Source organism: Stylophora pistillata, chromosome 1 (assembly GCF_964205215.1).
Source record: "Stylophora pistillata chromosome 1, jaStyPist1.2, whole genome shotgun sequence".
In the NCBI taxonomy this organism is placed as follows: Eukaryota; Metazoa; Cnidaria; class Anthozoa; order Scleractinia; family Pocilloporidae; genus Stylophora; species Stylophora pistillata.
The window spans coordinates 56,339,347-56,357,586 of NC_142519.1; the positions used below are offsets into that span (position 1 = coordinate 56,339,347).

Consider the following 18,240-nt stretch of genomic DNA (forward strand, 5'->3'; position numbering starts at 1 on the left):
GGTAGTAAATACTCAGTAACAGTACTTGGTACGCCAGAAGGTTGAATTGCCAAATTTAGAAGTTATCTTGACAACCTCTGACTGTTTCTGCTGGCAAGATAACATGAAAAAAATGCCATTCATTTTGTCGGCTATTGTGCGATCACCTTGCACAATAAAAGACCATGAGCGTGCAATTGAAAAGACACCCATAGCGTTATTGACAACGCAGTATAAGGTTGTATATTAGCAAGTGTTTTCTTTGCATTGTTTGGGATTACAAAGCATTTACTTCATGGAAAGAATGCCCAAAACATAAAATTTCCGCTTTGTTTCAATCGTTCTATACTATAAAAGTATATGTGCCGCGAAAGTCATTTACATACGCGAGCGCGCTCACTTCGACCACATGAAATGAGTCAAGCGTAACTGAAGTGTAAACTGAACTAATATGGAGAGTCGAATGAATAAAAGAGGTAAGTTTTTAAAAGAAACTGTGGTGCTGCGTCGGTGGGGGTAACAAGGTAATTTGGTTATATCAACTAAGTTGAAATTGTAAATTTGCCACCGTAAAGAGTTAAAAAGCTGACGTTTCGAGCGTTAGCCCTCCGCCAGAGCGAATGGAGGAATTGTGGATTGTGTTATATACGCAGAAAGAGGAGCTACGCTATTGCTGGGAACATAGTGACGAGAAAAACACGAATAAATTAGTAGAATGAAAAGCGTTCGTTGATACCCGGGGTTAAGAGTGCCGATTTGAAAGATAAACTTTTATTCAAGAGTTTTGCGACTTTCTGAGCTACCTAAATGTAAGGAAAGACCGCAGATTGCCATGTGCTGCTTAGAATGATCAAGCAGATTAAAGTGTCTAGCGACTGGTTTTGATGCGTCCTTGTCATTCCTTTCTACGTCGCGAAGGTGTTCTTAGAATCGGTCACGTAGTCGTCTTCATGTTTCGCCGATATATATCTTTTTGAAATAAGTGCAATAGATGACGTTTGCGGAGGTGCACGTGAAGTGATCAGTGATCTTAATGGATCGTTTGGGCCCGATATTTTCTCAGCGTTGTGAATGAAAGGACAAGTTAACGTTTTGCATCGTGCACTAGCGCATTTAAAAGTTCCGTGGTCAGAAGTTCATTCCAAACTAATGACCAACCCGGCACTATCGGTTTCCAAACGATCCTTAAGATCACTGATCACTTCACGTGCGACTCCGCAAACGTCATCTATTGCACAACTTGCACTTATTACAAAAAGATATATATCGGCGAAACAGGAAGACGACTACCTGACCGATTCCAAAAACACCTTCGCGACATAGAAAGAAATGACAAGGACGCATCAAAACCAGTCGCTAGACACTTCAATCTATCTAATCATTCTAAACAGCAAATGACAGCGTGGGGTCTTTCCTTACATTTAGCTAGCTGGGAAAGCGGAAAAACTCTTGGACGAAAGTTTATCATTCAAATCGGCACTCTAAACCCCACAGCTATCAACGAACGCATTTCATTCTTCTAATTTATTCGTGTTTTTCTTGTCACCGTGTTCCCGCCAATAGCGTAGCTCTACTTTCTACATGTATATAAACCCACACACAACTCACAATTCCTCCATTCGCTCTGACGAAGGGTTAATGCTCGAAATATCAGCTTTTTAACTCTTTACAGTGGCCAACTTACAATTTCAACTTGGTTGATATAATCAAATTAATATGGAGAGTTAGCGATCTCGACACGCTAAAACAATAGAAATGAATAACGGCTGATAGTTTCGAAAGAAACTGTTTGGGGCTGCGTCGGTGGGAGTAATGAAATAATTTGGATATATCAACAAAGGTGAAGTGGCAAATTGGCCACCGTAACGATTACAAAAGCTGACGTTTCGAGCGTTAGCCCTTCGTCGGAGCGAATAGAGGAATTGTTGGTTGTGTGTGGTTTTAAAGGCAGAGAATGGAGCTACGTTATCGGTGGGAACATAGCAACGAGAAAAACACAAATAATTAGTGGAATGAAACGCGTTCGTTGATCCCTGTGGGATTTAGACTGCCGGTTTGAAAGATGAGCTTTTGTTCAAGATTTTTACGGCTTTCCTTGCTACCTAAGTGTAAGGAAAGACCGCAGATTGCCATATGTTGCTTAGAATGATTAGGTAAATTAAAATGTCTAGCGACTGGTTTCGATGTGTCCTTGTCATTCCTTTCCACGTCTCAAAGGTGTTCTCGGAATCGATCACCTAGTCTTCTGCCTGTTTCGCCGATGTATATCTTTTTGCAATAAGTGCAAGTTATGCAATAGATTACATTGGCGGAGGTGCACGTGAAGTGATCGGTGATCTTAATGGATCGTTTAGGTCCCGATATTTTATCAGTGTTGTGAATGAAAGGACACGTTTTTGCATCGTGCACGAGCGCATTTAAAAGTGCCTGGTTGGTCATTAGTCTGAAAAGAACTTCTGACCAAAAAATTACCAATGTTTTTGTCGCGTTTGAATGAAATGAGCGGAGGCTGCGAAAAGATAGTGCTTGTCTCTGGATCGTTTTGAAGTAATTTAAAGTTTTTAAGAATGATGGATTTAACTGAGTGGTTGTGAGGGTGAAACATGAGAGTGAATGGAATGCGGTCGGAATCTTCCTTATGCGACGTTTGTAGTGCTGAATGTCGATCAATAAGTTGGGCGCGGTGGTAACCCCCTTGAACGACAGGAATAGGGTAACCACGTTTATCGAAAAACTGGCACATTGACTGATTTGTGGTGGAAATCAGAGTCATCACAGCATAAACGACGAAGTCTTAGAAACTGAGAAAAAGGAATGGAATTCTTAACGTGAGATGTTCGCGGGCATAAATATGTTGTGGGCTCAGTTCTCTGCAATCTTTTGAGCTCGAGCCATTAGGGCGCGGCTTAAAAATGAGTTCTGTAAATGGCCCAAAACATAATTATGCCCAAGAACATAAATTGTATTACTATCATTATCACTGGGAGGGGATCGAGGAAATAAAAACTAAAAAAAAAAAATAACAACAACACAGTCTGAACAGTCGCTTAAACGCGCAAGCAGGTTAAAGTGCATTTTAGACCGCCAAAATCTCCATTTTAGCCCGCAAAATGCACCACAATGCCCGACAAAGTGTTCATAACATTTGTACCTCAAGCTACGTGATCAGGGAAAGTCATTACCTGTTGTGTATTTATCAAAAACCATCAGCCAGGGCTCCTGTCAAAAACTCAAAAGTTTCGCAAAATTTTAATTTGTTTGTTGCCTTCTTGTTTTTGTTAATTTTTGCATTATTTTTCTTAGTGCAAAACTAAGTTATTTGCCTGAAATAAATTAACTTGTATTTCAGAAGTCATATGTTGATTCTTTTTTTTTTTCAAATCACAATATTAAATGTTAATTTTCAAGATGATTTTTTTGCTTTCAGTACGGAGAACTCGCCTAGCTTCGATGCGGCGATTCGAAATCACTTCGTTCCGGATTTACCTCTAGTGTGAAATGTGTTTTGACATACCGCTGACTATCGACATCGCGGTGACAAGAAAATTACATGCATTGACATAATCAATCAATATCAAGCGCATTACAAAAGCATTTTATGATGCGGTTGCATTTGAAACGGGGCTCGAACATTTACAATCCACGAAAATATCACCACTCATAGCTGGTTAAGAATTCGATAAGAGCTCTTTGCTGTAATCAACGATCAAGTTCTTTTTTTTTGTCCTTTAGTCTTTAGTAGGAGGGGGTGGGGGAAGGGAAATGAAGCATTATTATTATAATTATAATCATTATTATTTACTCTTTGTTTGTTTTTTTTTTTTTTTAAATTTTTCGGTTGCCATGATATTTCCAGCGTGTGGAAACAACGTCGAGTTGTTTCTCTTTGCATTAGAGGAAAGGAGAAGAGGAAGGGCGAAGAGCAAAGGCGATCAGGAAAGAAGAAAAGGAAAGGAGCACAAAATAAACAACAACAACAACAACAACTACAAAAAACAAATATCAGATATTACAAGATATTAAAATTGAAACAACTGAGTAGTTAGGCTAACGTTTCTTTTCATGACCTACGTTGTATATTTTTGGACACCAGCCTAGAAAATCGGAAGGAGTTCAACAACTCTAGACTAACTTGGAAACATCTAAACTGGCCCTAAGAGTGATTAACACCTAATAAGTTCTCCTTACAATATCACCCCTGAATCATACATTAAGGTCAGGGGAATAGAGGAAATGATCACTAACTAAATAAGTACGTATACTTGAATTTTAAACTGATCCGCCTCATCAGCATCCAAGAAAATGCGTATGATTTTAGGATTAAGCGAGGAAAGGGAATAGGAGTAGAAATAAAGATAAACATGATAATCCTGTTGCGAAATCAATCAATATCTCAGCTCTATCCTAGTGAATAAACATCACAAGATGCAAATTTGTTTCAATGGAAGACCCAAGACAATAGGTCGGATAACTACTACGTAACAATACTCAACAAAAAACAAATCTCAGTTACTGACCTTGCGGTAAATCATTGCTGATAAAACAATCTGATCTAATCCAAGCAAGAAGTAAGGTTCTCACGAATATAAGGTAAGGGAGAAATATCGAATGGGTATCTGCAATAGCATCCCCCAGGCCTTCTAAGAGTGTTTCTAAGTTGTCTGGACGTTTTCAGTTTGAACTTGCGTAACCTACAGCACTGTTTACAATGACCTCAATGTTCGTGACATGTTCAAAATCTTGGTCACTGTAAATCAGAGCGACAGCATCTCAAATAATTTCGCCGTGATTTGATGATTACGAGACTTTCAGCTTTGGTATATACGGAGTGCCGTCATAGGAATGCGTATTACATGGGAATGAGTTCTGCACGGTTACATTACTTTCTTACCGAGCTTGTAAGAATGGACTTTAGGAATCTTTTATTATATCCGGTTACTTAAGCTTTGCGAAATCTCTTCGAGCGGATTATTGTTCAGAGGCAAAAGCTAAGCAGCGTGCAAATGTTTTAATCACAAAGAGGGCTTTTACAGAGCTCTTTCAAAGTTCCAATTTTCAACTCAGGATATAACTTTGGTCATGATCACTTGACGTTGTATTCAAATGTTTATAATTACTTTAGCAAACAAGTTACTTATTAAGTTATTATTCACGAGATTTATGATTGTTAAATAAGGAGTTTGTAACCCTTGGGGTTTGTAAACCATTTCTAGACCTAACTGCTGTGTGTCCCATCACTTTGAGTTGCTCACTGACGGTGTTCTCCTTGATGTCCTTGAGTCTTGCCTGTTCAGGTGCATGCCTAGCACCGTGTTCCAGTTCATTGTATTATTTTCACTGCATGACGCTAACCTGTTGCCACAGAATTTTGATAATAATGTCGAATTTAGGGTACACTGCATTTTATCATATCTCCAGTTAGAACGTGCACTATTATTGGTCAATTTAAAGGGCCGCCTTTCACTGTACGATGGGTCAGGGGAATTCAAAAGTTGAAAAAAAGGCCACAAGCGAAAAACATAAACACAAGCCAGCAAGCTGACTAACCAGAATCTTTTGCTCTAAGCAAGGTCTTTGCAACACTAGCAGACAAGATGAGTAGCTTACCACTATTTAATACAACAACTTCAAACTTTAGAGCACTGAAATCCGTGCAAAAATCAAACATTGCAAGGCAAAGTTAAAAAATTGAAATTCGCTGTTCTTTTGCACATAATTAGCCTGTAGAAAGTATACAATTGCTGTGTATTTTTTCCCTTGAAAAAATTATTTGTTTCCGATAAAACGAAAACGTTTCGTTTTCAGTCCCGGGATCAAGTTGGCGACACCGAACAGGTTTAAAATAGGTCATGATTCACTTGACTCGCGTATCAAAACAACTGCGCTAGAAAAAGCTATTATAGTTCCAAGTGGTTGTATAACTTGTCATAGTCTTAACACCGTGATTTCATAAATATTAGATTAATCCCAGTATTCAAGAGAAGACAAAAGCTTCTGGCTCTCCCGTGTTGCGTAAAACGGTTGGCGAAAAACAAGCGTGCGATAATTTTGAGCATGTGATTTTGTTCAGAATTTCGTAAGATTACGAATGACAATACTAGAGTTGATGATCTTTCAAAATATTTAAAGTCTAGTTTGGGGAAATGAATTTGGGATTTTTAGCAAGTTTTTGAAAATCGTAAAGAAAGACAAAATCGCGCCATCCTATTGTGTACATGTGACCATCAAGACATCGATATAATAAAAATTAACACGGCTCTGCTGCCTATAGCAAAGTAAATATAATAACCCCAATTCAAATATTATATTCTTAGCTGTTCGTAAGAGTCCAAAGTTTTCCTCTTTTTTTAATTTTGATTTTTAATTCGTTACTTTGAAATAGCAGATTTCTCTTTTGATCGCTAATAAACTATTTTACCAGGAATTTTTATTTCTCGTTACTTACTTTTGAAGAATCGAACATCTCAACTTTATGTAATTAAATGAACCTCATTAGTGCATGCTTATTTGCCACGTGAACTAGACAAAGATTCTAAATTTAAGATAAACAATATTTGCGTGTTCCTGCTCTTGGGGAAACGATGGAAGTTTTTTTTTGCTCTTTCTGGAGTATAGTCGGCAGTCCATGTTCGTAAATTTATCATATTATATGGTCGCGCTGTGCAAATTACGTACTACTTCTGTCACTTAAAACCATCGAGACCTCTTTCCTGTTTTGTACTGATTTGATTGAAAACTTCGGAACAACGGTCGTGAAAATCAAAAGAAAAGAGACATGGCATAAAGACTCAATCTTGGCCACTGATCCATCCTATGTACCAATTGCCTGATATACAAATTTTGTGTTGCTATGCAAGCGAAACTTACTGTTTGCATATAGTCTCAAAACGGATTCACGGTATACTGCATGGGAACACATGCTTGAACTAATTGGCCTTATTGTCAGCCCTTTCACGGTTTCCTTCAGAATTTTCAGGAAAAATTGTATTAACAGTATAAAGAGCACGAATGTGAAAAGTGAGCTACGAAGAATTCGTCGAAACCTAAGCCGGTTTTGATCGTGGCTGCAGCGGTGGGCTTCTCTGTTCATGATAAACCTCACGAATGAAAGTAAACAAATGGTAAAATGAAGCACTTTGAAAATTCGAGAATATCATATCCAAGTTGAGGTCAGTATATTTGCATTGTTCTTTACGCTTTTTGAGTTTCCAGGGTTTTTAAAACGAAAACGATTTTGTTTTTGTTAATGGTCACGCATTAACAGCATGGCGTTATTTTATGTATTTCGTTGATGATTTTCAACAAATTCTTAAAAAAATTCCTCATTCATTTCCCTAAAGTAAACTTTAGATATTTTGAAAGATCGTTAACTCGGGTAATGTTATTCTTAATCTTACGAAATTCTCAAGAAAGGCACACGCTCCAAATTATCGCCCTTTTTCGCCTACCACTTTAAGAAGCACAGGAGAGCCATAACTTCTTTACTTCTCTTGAATACTCAGATAAATCTAGTTATACAACTAATTGGAACTGTGACAGCTTTTTCTAGCGCAGTAGTTTTGACAAGCGAGTCGAGTGAATCACAACTAATTTCAACCCTGTTTGCACGTGTTTGGGATCGCCAAATTGTGCGGCCTAAGTTAAAAACGGCTTCCTTCGTTTTTCTAAGAGTTGAAAGATATTTGAAGGAAAAATCTACGTGGCATTCATATAATTGCTTAAGACTATCTATATGCAAAAGACGAGGGAATTTGATTCTTTTCAGCTTTGCCGAAGATTTGCGATTTTGTTTGATTCTTGCCTGACGGATCTGCTCTCAAAAGGATTGATGGGCAAAATGCCACATTAGATTCATCCCAAATAGCAATAAGTATAAACGTACATAAATGAGGAACAAAACCTTTCACCGCACTAGGCACTGGTGAAATTACAAACAAACACTTTCACAAGACAGTACACTGTTAAACTTACGGAAAATTAGTCAACAAGAACCCACTCAGTGGGTTCTTGATGACTAATTTTCCGTAAGTTTACCCGCGGCAGCCAGTAATGGCCTTGTCTTTGATAGCTACTGTTACTGTCGTCAAGCTAGACTGAACAAACTTAGCGAAGTGCTTCTAGTGTTTCTATGTGAAGTCCTACTGGCAGTGGTCTCTCGACGGCGACTTATAGAAGAGAACAATGGGGCCACCCCTCCCCCTTGCGGCCCATTGGTTTTGTTGCAAATGCATAACAGAAAATATAGTAATTTTCATCATTCACTATTGAGAAGGCGTGGCATGCTTTTAAACCTTTAGGAGACGAATCTCAGTATATTTGCGATTCGACAAAATGTCCCTTCTTCAAATGAATAAATAGGGTATGTAGAAAATCCGTTAACATTTTAGAGGTTTCCTGAAAAACAGCACGTTGAAGATTTTTTTTTTAGCGGAAGGCACCGCGAAGGTTTGATCGAGTCAACTAAAAAATGCTGCCCAAGATCACAATGGAATGATTTCGACCAAGAGGCACATAGTACTGAAACACACTATATTTTGTGACCATGCATGCGACAGCACCATTTTATCCACACATGATTCATATTTATCTAATGAATTATGATATCTTAAGGAGATTGACGTTTTGTCTCGATGCTACGAAAAAAGCTTCCAACATGGAGACGCTATCTCACAGTGGAGCCCGTAATATTTTTCTACGCCTACGGTCTGGTGATGAGCAGGCCGATATTTGGACAGTATGTGTACAGCGTCATCAGCCAATTGAAGGGTTTCCCCTACGAACAGTTGCTTTTGGAAAAAGAAGGGCTGGGATGTCAAGAACATTTTGCTGGTGCAAACAATACTTTGGTGGATCTGGAAAAAGAGGTGAGATGTCATCATTCGCTTTCAGTAATTGAATGCTAGGTTGCAATGTCCTTTGCTTTGACGTTCTCAATCCCTCAATTGCGACAAATGTCCTTTACCGATATTATCTTATTCGCCAAAATTCATGTATTGAAACATCTTGGTAAAAAAGTAATGTGACTTGACGAGTTGCTGATATTTCGAAGCTTGTAGCTATCTCCGATGTATCAGCATTTTGGTTTATTGTAATATTTCCCTTGTCATGCATGGCTGGCTTCGCGATCGGGTAAGATGGGCCATCCTCCAGCCATCTTGACTTTACGATTGGTCAATGATCCAGATATCTGGAGAATGTCTTGAAAAGTGAAGTTGTGAGTAGTAAGGGACACGTCATTATTTATTGCTGGGAAGGGAGGGGGGTTGAACTCATGGTTTTCAGGAGGAACGGCGGAGCGGGGATCAGTCGTCACCAAACAGAGTGTAAAGGAGGGACTATTAAAAATTCACTGCCAATTAACTGCCAACTAGGAGGTGCCAATTAAACCTTAAGGGATTATGTCCCTCAGTCATAATGGACTGCGTAAACTACTAATCGAGTTGTTTGTACCTTGCGTCGCTTTAAAAGCATTGGATGTTCCATTGGGAAATAGTTTAAAAACAAAATATCCTCAAGCAATAAATGATTCTCTTCGAAATCCACCATTTCTTAGGTACAAAGTCTTGCAACTAAAATCGACACAGGAAACATGTTCTTCTTGGCCATTCCTTCGCTCATAATGGCACCATTTTGGGGTCCCTGGACTGACAAATCTCACCGGAGGAAACCCGCTCTCCTCGCCCCTGTGATTGGTGCATTTCTTGGCATTGTGGTCATGCTCATGGTCATGTACTTTGAATGGCCGCTGTACGTGACGTTTATTGGTTCAGCGCTGACTGGATTATCTGGTTTTCTAACGACCCTCTCGTTAGCAGTAATGTCGTATATCGCTGATACCACTGAAAAGAACGAGGTCGCTTTTCGGCTTGGTAAGGAAAATGTACACGACTGATACTAGGCAGGTTGAGAGGATTTACCACATTTTTCACGCTACCGGTCCCGGGCGAATCTAGCATTATAAACCTCTCACATATTGAATGGTTATATCTCGCATTGCACATCCCCCACAGATCCCGGGAAAATATGACATTCCACAGGAGGTTTCCTTAGTGTTATTGAGTGGTGAAGAGATCATCATAACATTTACTATGAAAGTAAACAGCTTCATATGGCTACAGATCTATAAACTTAAAGCCGATACAAAATGCAATCGTACAATTTCAGGTGTTTGGTTTGGGTTGTAATCATATGCACTCTTTACAATAACTTCTGTGGTGTATTTGCTTTGTACCCTTATTTTGCAGCCATCATACAGATGCTTATCTTCATGGGAGGTGTCGTGAGCCAGTTGACCAGTGGTTTCTGGATCCACAGATTCGGATTCATCATACCTACGTGGATCATCCTGGGATGTAATTTAATATCTGGCCTCTGGGTCATCTTCCTAGTTCCGGAAAGCCACGAGAAAGCAACCCACGAGAAACACAATTTCTTCGATATCAAGAGCTTAAAGGTTCTTGTCAACGTCTTTAGAAAGGAAAGGGAAGTCGGAAGGAAAAGTTTGCTTCTACTCGTTGTCCTTGGCGCTATTATCACCCTAACAACAATGGGCCTTGGAGGTGTAACTGATCTTTTCGTCATGAGGAGCCCCCTTTGTTTTGGTCCCAAACTCGTTGGGTATTTTTTGGCATACAGAATGTTCTTCAGTGGAGTTGGAGGAGCCGTTGGTGTCAAGTTGCTTGGGAAGTTTTTCAGCGAGTTAACTGCTTGCGGAATATCAATTGTCAGTCAGATTGGTGAAATGGTGCTCCTAGCGTTCTCAACTCGCACCTGGTTGGTTTTTGTTGGTGAGTATAAAGAGTGAAAGAGGGACGTGGTAGCCAATTAGTCAGCGCGTTAGGGTCCGGGTCGAAAGATCTGGGTCCAAGGCCGGGAAGGTCACTGTGTTCTACTCCTGGGAAGGGCACCTTACCCACACAGTGCCTCTTTCCACCGAGGAATAAACGGCACCAATTGCTGGGTGGTAGTATAGCTTTGTGATGAATTAGCATCTCATCTAGAGACAGTAGGCGTACTTCTGGCTACTTCATGCTGCTGAAACCGAAATAAACTCCGTGGGGCTTTCTGCCTCGTAAACTGACTGATGGGTTCTACTCAGTAAAAAAGTTGAGATTTTGTCGAGGATTGTCGCTCTTAAAAGCTTATAAACCCTACAATGTACGTAGGGACTACGTAATTTGCTAAAAATCAGTTTCAGGCTTGGTTTGCACCACAATTTTCTGGAATCTTTGCCGCCTCAAGGTTTTTTTCATGTGCATGTGCTATTGATCACAGTTTTTATGAATACTTTCTCGTTTAAATTCAAGTTTCTAGCGAGGCTTGGCGTAGAAATTGGATATCCTGAAATTTAAATTTACCGTAAGGAATTTTGCTGCGAGGAAGAGGTCGTCCATTGGCGCTATTCCTATCCTGTTTTTTCCATCTTCATTTCTCATCCTTTTAGAGTTAAAAAGAGAAAAAATATTAATGCTCCTGAGAGAAGTGGCGCACCATCACTTGAAATAGGTGTTTTAAGTTTTTCAACTCCTTTTTCCTTTCAGCACCAATGCTGGGCTGCTTTAAATCATCTGTCAACCCAATTATCGCGAGTATTTTGTCAAGGATAGTTGGTGATGATGAGCAAGGTATGTACGGCTGTAAAAAAACAAATGAAACTAAAAGAGAGACAGATGGGCAGACAGCCAATAGATGGATAGACACAGACAATCAGACAGATAGATAGATAGACAGATAGACAGACAATGAAGAACTGATGGATGGAAAGACAGACGGTCTGACTGACGGATAGAACGAGAAACGAAAGACAAATTAACAGCAAATTTAAAGAAAGACGGTTGGGAAGGCAAAGTAGACGCCAGTAGACCATATGGTATTCAGAAAGTCAAATAACTGTAAGCAAAAGTGTCAATAAAACTTAATTAAAGACCACTGATCTGGTCAACCGTTCTTTATATATCCATCCTTAACCGAACAATCCATTTTTTCTTGGTAAAACATTTAAAACCTGTAAACGGCGCTGTTTATCTCCTTGCTATAGGTTCCTTGTTTTGTACTATTGGCATGATTAACATCTTCTCCCAATTCCTGGGTGTGATGTTATTTAACAGCGTATACGAAAACACCCTCCACCTCACATTTGGTGGTTTCGTGTTCCTTCTATGCGCTGCCATAAAGCTGATTCCTTTCTGTTTCTTCAGGTAAGTAAACATTTCGTTGTAGTCGCAGGACATTTCATCCAGTAAATTGAAGCTAGTGCAGTTAGCAGTAGATGATGATAGGTCATTTGGGACTGCGAAAGAAGATAGAATCTAACGTTTCAAAAACTTTTTAAAAAGATATCAAGAAGCGTCCGTGTATGGAACATACACGGACGCATACACGTGAACATACACGTGATGGGAACCATCCATCCATTTTTTATCAGAATTGTTCAGCATAATCGTCACGCAAGGATTTTTTCATTTTATTCCACATAGGTTTATTCGTGTTTTCCCATGAGTTCTCAATCACCCATTTCTACTCCAGCTGATTGGAGAAAGGCGCTATACATGAGAGTGAATAGACTGTCGTATTCAGGAACACAACACGATCACCTCATTAATTGTGGGTTCATCGAAGCCATTTGATCCTAAATCCATCGTGATGATCAATGAGCCTCCTGTAATTCAAGAAAAACGGTTAGTTGTTTACTAATTTGTTTGCAGGTGCGTACAGGTGCCACCAACTAAAGAACGTCAAGAAATAAGAGAAGAAATGAAACTGAAGGATGATGAAAAAAATGGTAATAAACAAGAAGACAAGCTGTTCGAGGAAAACGGAAAAGTCGAAGACCAAGAAAACGAAAATGAAATGGAAATGACAGATCAGCAGAAGCCGACGTGTTTGACCCAGACAAAATAGAGCTTGTAAATCCAACAGAGGACTAGGAATATCCACCGGAAATGTTAGGAAAACAAAGCAGAAAAACAGGCCGACGGCCGGACAGACAGACAGACAGACAGACAGTCAGACAGTCAGCAGTCAGACAGTCAAACAGACAGACTGACAAGCCCACAGACAGACAGACAGACAGACAGACAGACAGATAGTCAAGAGAACGGTTACAAAAAATAGATTAAGTTTTGTATTTTTCATAATGTACTATGACACCCAGAGGCCTATGTCCTTCATTAAGACCAATATAGCCAGCTTAGGTGACATCATCTATAACAATTAGTCACGTTTTTGGTTAATCGATACTTTTTTGAATAGTGGGAAGAAATATAAAAACCATAGGCTAGTGAGATTAATTGAAATAGGAGCGTGAGTTTTATATCCCGTTCACAGCAAAGGTTACACATGTTTTAAAGCTGTTTTGTGAAACACAGTTTTGATTTGTTTTCTTAATAGATAGAAGCTGCTTAAATCGATGTTTGCCGACTTCAAATGTAGCACATTGAAGAGACAAGTTAGTGACCACTTGAATCCTATGGAAAGTTCAGCTTTTCAGTTCTCAGTTTCTGATTTTCATACGGTTCAAAACGCGGGTTTTAACTTAATATGTTTTTTTGGTGTGAATGGGGTCTAAATTATTCAGACAACTGAAATATGTTGTAGGAATTATCGGAGATTAGTTGACTTGAGTATGTAGCGGGGCCCACGATGGGGTGGTAGCTCTTACTGGTAACGGTTAAATTTGGCCGTTTCCTGGCTGGCTAACGGTTAACCCATCGAGCCCCTATGTATCGTATTAGCCTTTTAGAATTCTACGTATGCACAGTATATACATAGTAACAATGCATGCACCCAACGTTTATAGGACATGATACCCTTAGCCAAGTAGAACTTTTATACAATGTAAATATGAGAACGAGATGACATTATCTAGGCAAATCGATAGTTTAGTAGGACAAAGTCCGACGTTTTCTCCATCTTCAAAATTATTTTTTTAGCTTGTTATCCTTTTTTAGTAATAAAAGTACAATTTTTGTACCAATTACTTGTTTTCGATTTACACGGCATCATTTTGAAAGGTTGCCTACCCCTGCCCTCGTAAAACTAAGCAATGATATTTCTGCGAGGAAAAGTTTTTTCTTGAATCAGGCGGAATCGTGAGATGATTGCGAGAAGTTTATCGTCTCCTGTAGCGTCACGACAAGAACTGGAAAAAAAAAAAACACACACAAAAAAAAACACAATCAAAGACTGCATGTGGTTACGGGTATAGCACAATCTTTGTATCATTGAAAAGAACTGGAGGTTTCATAATGACACTAGAAGGTAGTATTGCAGAATAATTGTCTCACATGCAAAAAACTGAGAAAACGTGCTGTATCCCACAGAGTTATGAGTACCCTTTTCCACAGGAGAAAAATGATTCAAGAACATATTGTCTAATTTACATTCAAACAATAAATGAATGATAAGAAATAAGAATATCTGCAATGAGCTAACCGCCTCCCGGTTAGCTCAATGGATAGAGCGCTGGACTGTAGTGCGGGAGGTCGAGGGTTCGAGCCCCGGCCGGACCAACACTCAAGGTCTTAAAATAATTGAGAAGAATTTGCCACCTTTCTATAACATCAAGAAATGGTTAGATATTCTAGTCTTCTCGGATAGGGACGAATAAATGGAGGTCCCGTCTCCTGCAGGGTTGGGATGGGTGGGTTAGGACAGCAGGTCCACATCAGCTATTACAGCTGCCAAATTAATCAATCTGCTTAAACAAATAAATGAACTTCAACTTCAACTTCAACAATGACAATAATGATACCAACAGTAACATAATCATAATTTAAAGGGACTAGTTCGAAAGCCTCAGTTCCCTTTCCTCTTGGCTCCAACCATGATAACCCATGCTTCTTTTAAATTCGCCTGTCAATTGGAAATATAAATATTTTTTATTGCAATTCCATGTTTGAGACTTTTGTTGTAGGATATTCCATCGTTCTGTGTCATAAGATATATTCCACCGTTCCGCCGATCCACCATTCCTCCGTTCATCATTCTGTTGAATAACTTAAGGTATAGTATTTCGCAGCTTGCTCGATTCGCAAATTTAGCGGCCCTTTTTGGCAAAAATCGCCGATTCAAACAATAAAATGCTCTCTTTTCAAAGAAAAAAATTTCCTCGATGCTTACATGGTATGCAGATCGCTTCTATTGAGACATCTCTGCGAGGAGAAGTTCTAATTTCAATTATAGTTCACCACTAAATTTTCTCCGGTTCTTATTGGTTTAAATCGATCACGTGACGCGATAGTGTTCATTCGTGGAGAGACACTATCAGCCCATAGTGCCCACCCGCGGAAAATACCCGGATGGATAGTGCCCGTCCGCAGAAAATACCTGGATTGATAGTACTCATCCGTGAAAAGTTTTGAATAGTTTGACGGCCGCGAAGTTAGGCAGATCGGAAAAACAGTGACTTTTCAATTCTGACAGGTATAACGTATTATTTAGCCAATGTACGGTTGCGAATTACTGACATTTGTGACAAGCTGTAGGCGCGGAAGAAAATTTAGTGGTGAACAATAAAAACAATAGAGTGTTTATGTCTCGGAACTATCGGTCTGATAGTTACCCCTTGGAAATTTGATGCTCTTAAAAGTAGCATATTTGCCCTCGAAGCTTCGCTTCTCGGGCAAATATTTGTTTTAAGAACATCAAATTTCTGCGGGGCAGCCGATAGTTCCTCGACAGAAACACTCTATTGTTTAATTAAGCGACGGTAGATGCATCGTGAAGTTATTTTCATTGAGATTTTCATCGCCTTTTATACTGTCACGCACGGCAAGAAGTCAAAAGATTATACAATTTGCTGATTTAAACGGTAAAATGCTCACTCCTCAAAGAAAACAATTTCTTACTTTTTTTTGGATGTACCGGTCACACCTATGAAGATTTCTGCAAGGAAAAATTCTTTACTAAGTTGCCCACAATCTTGAAATGATGTGAGATGTTTATCGCTTTCTGGTGTCTTCCATAGTGTCACGTTAAGAACTGAAAACATACAATGTAATGTGCTAGTGACTATAATCCAGAAATGACAAAGAAAAGAACTCAACTATGTATCGAGCGCGACATTTAAACTACTAAGATACTCCGAAAAAACAATAAATAGCACCGGGAAACATCGGGTCAAAATTGGATCAAGATCGGAATTCCATTGTTGTACTCACAGGTCACTCACTCAGTCATCTCGACAACGTATATGGCTTCGCCTTCCATAGGAGGCAGTAGCCACAAAAAATGTGCGACGGCAAAACTTGCCTCAGCAGGGGCGGATCCAGGAAGTTTTTATGGGGGGGGGGGGGTCCAAAATTTGGTTCAGAAAGGACTGTTGGACTCTTTTGAGGCAAATTACTTCTTTCCAACACCCCCCACTCCCCCTCCCATCAGTCGCGGTCGCACGTTACAATTCCTTGGCCGCTGACCGTTTACTTGGCTTCATTAATTAAAAAAAATTAGCCAGTTAAAAAGTGATATACGATCCTGTCGATGTAAGAGTTTCAGTCTCAAAGTTGTAAGCGTCAGGCCTGATAGGGGGGGGTCCAGAACCCCGGACCCTCCCCCTGGATCCGCCACTGCTCAGGTTTTGGGTTACATGAGGAATAGCTGCTATCTTTAACTGATACTTATCAGAATCCCTAGTGTAAACTGCGGGAGTTTATAATGAAGTTGAAGAACAACTATAAGGATCTTGTAATGTCTGGTGCTCAATTTCGCTCTGGGCCAATTCTCTCGCGATATAAATTTGAGACTTTTTCGAACCCTTTGTCGTTGTCTGACCACAAGCACCTAAAAGCAAACGCATCAATTAAATTTACCACGCATAATCTCCTTCTTGTCACACAACGTATCTCCCATGGGGAGGAGGGGAACTTGCGTGACCAGATTAACATGTGTATTAGAAAAAAAAAATTATCAATGCAATTAATTCATCTAGCAGCCTTTGTGACATTGCAGGTGTAAAAGTATGGAATCCCACGTGAAAGGGTTCCCAAATCTCCACAAAAATAGTGGTCAACCACAAGGCCGCACAAATGTAATGATAATAAGGAAGGTTGTACTGGTAATCACATGATTTCGAGTGCAATTTGGAATAAATAAGCACGAGTAAATTTTTTCAAAGACTTCCAAAATTGCATGAGCCCGTAGGGTGAGTGCAATTTGTGGTCTTTGAAAAAATTTACAAGTGCTTATTTAATCCAAACTGCACGAGAAAATCATGTGATTATCTATTAATAATATAATGAAAAAATACGAGGTAGCTTCTCATAACTACGCAGAAGAAAAGCGCGCGCATCACGTGCAAAAATAATTTATTCAAACCCTGCAAGTGACATTGACCTTGACATTGACCTTGATATTGACATTGACCAATCATTCTGACCAATCAGAATGTCTGATTTGTTTCTTTCTTTGCACTAAAGTAACCCTCTTCTGCACTGAATTAACTGAAAACTGCATTCATCTTAACCAATCAGAACTGAGAAATTTTTTCATGTATATTAGTAGGAATGAAATAGAATAAGATAATCAAAATGGGAGGAAAAGAAATAAGGGATATGATTAATAGGTTGGTTAGTTAGTATCAACAGTAGTGGGTGGGGTGTAGGGATCTTAAAAATTTTTTTTGAAAATATCGAATTGAGGGGGGCTGGGCTGAGTATTTGATTGATGTAAGGGGGGTTTGTATGGGTTGGTCTAATCTTGATATAACCGATTTAGGGTAAATGATTGATCAAAATGACTGAATATATCTTGAGTTTAAAAGGAAATAATAAAAGACAAGTAGATATCAAAAGAATTTAATTCTCTATGAAAACATGAATAAAGTAGTTTTTTAAACGATGAGTTGTTTCTGTTTGCAATAGAGGAAAGGAGAGGAGGAAAGGAGAAGAGGAAAGGAGAAGAGGAAAAGAGAAGAAGAAAGGAGAAGAAGAAAGGAGGAGAAGAAAGGAGAAGAAGAAAGGAGAAGAGGAAAGGAGGAGAGGAAAGGAGAAGAGGAAAGGAGAAGAGGAAAGGAGAAGAGGAAAGAAGAGGAAAGGAGAAGAGGAAAGAAGAGGAAGAAAGGAGAAGAGGAAAGAAGAAAAAGAAAGGAGGAGAGGAAAGGAGAAGATGAAAGAAGAAGAGGAAAGGAGAAGAAGAAAGAAGAAGAGGAAAGAAGAAGAGGAAAAGTGAAGAGGAAAGATCAAGAACTTTCCTCTCCTTTCTTCTGATAATGATGACTGAATCATCAGCGTTTTCATGGAATCCCAAAAGCGACTAGCATTTAAT

At 39.3% G+C, this 18,240-nt stretch overlaps 1 protein-coding gene across 1 annotated transcript; it reads left to right on the forward strand.

Moving 5' to 3' along the window:
• The first annotated feature begins 220 nt into the window (after positions 1–220).
• LOC111331133 (proton-coupled folate transporter) lies at positions 221–13,954 on the forward strand. Its single transcript, XM_022936186.2, has 8 exons — positions 221–455; positions 3,836–4,569; positions 8,590–8,843; positions 9,533–9,848; positions 10,224–10,766; positions 11,520–11,603; positions 12,017–12,176; positions 12,684–13,954. Exons 3-8 carry the CDS (start codon positions 8,610–8,612, stop codon positions 12,877–12,879), a joined length of 1,533 nt encoding a protein of 510 aa, XP_022791921.2. The 5' UTR covers positions 221–455; positions 3,836–4,569; positions 8,590–8,609; the 3' UTR covers positions 12,880–13,954.
• Positions 13,955–18,240: the final 4,286 nt, after the last annotated feature.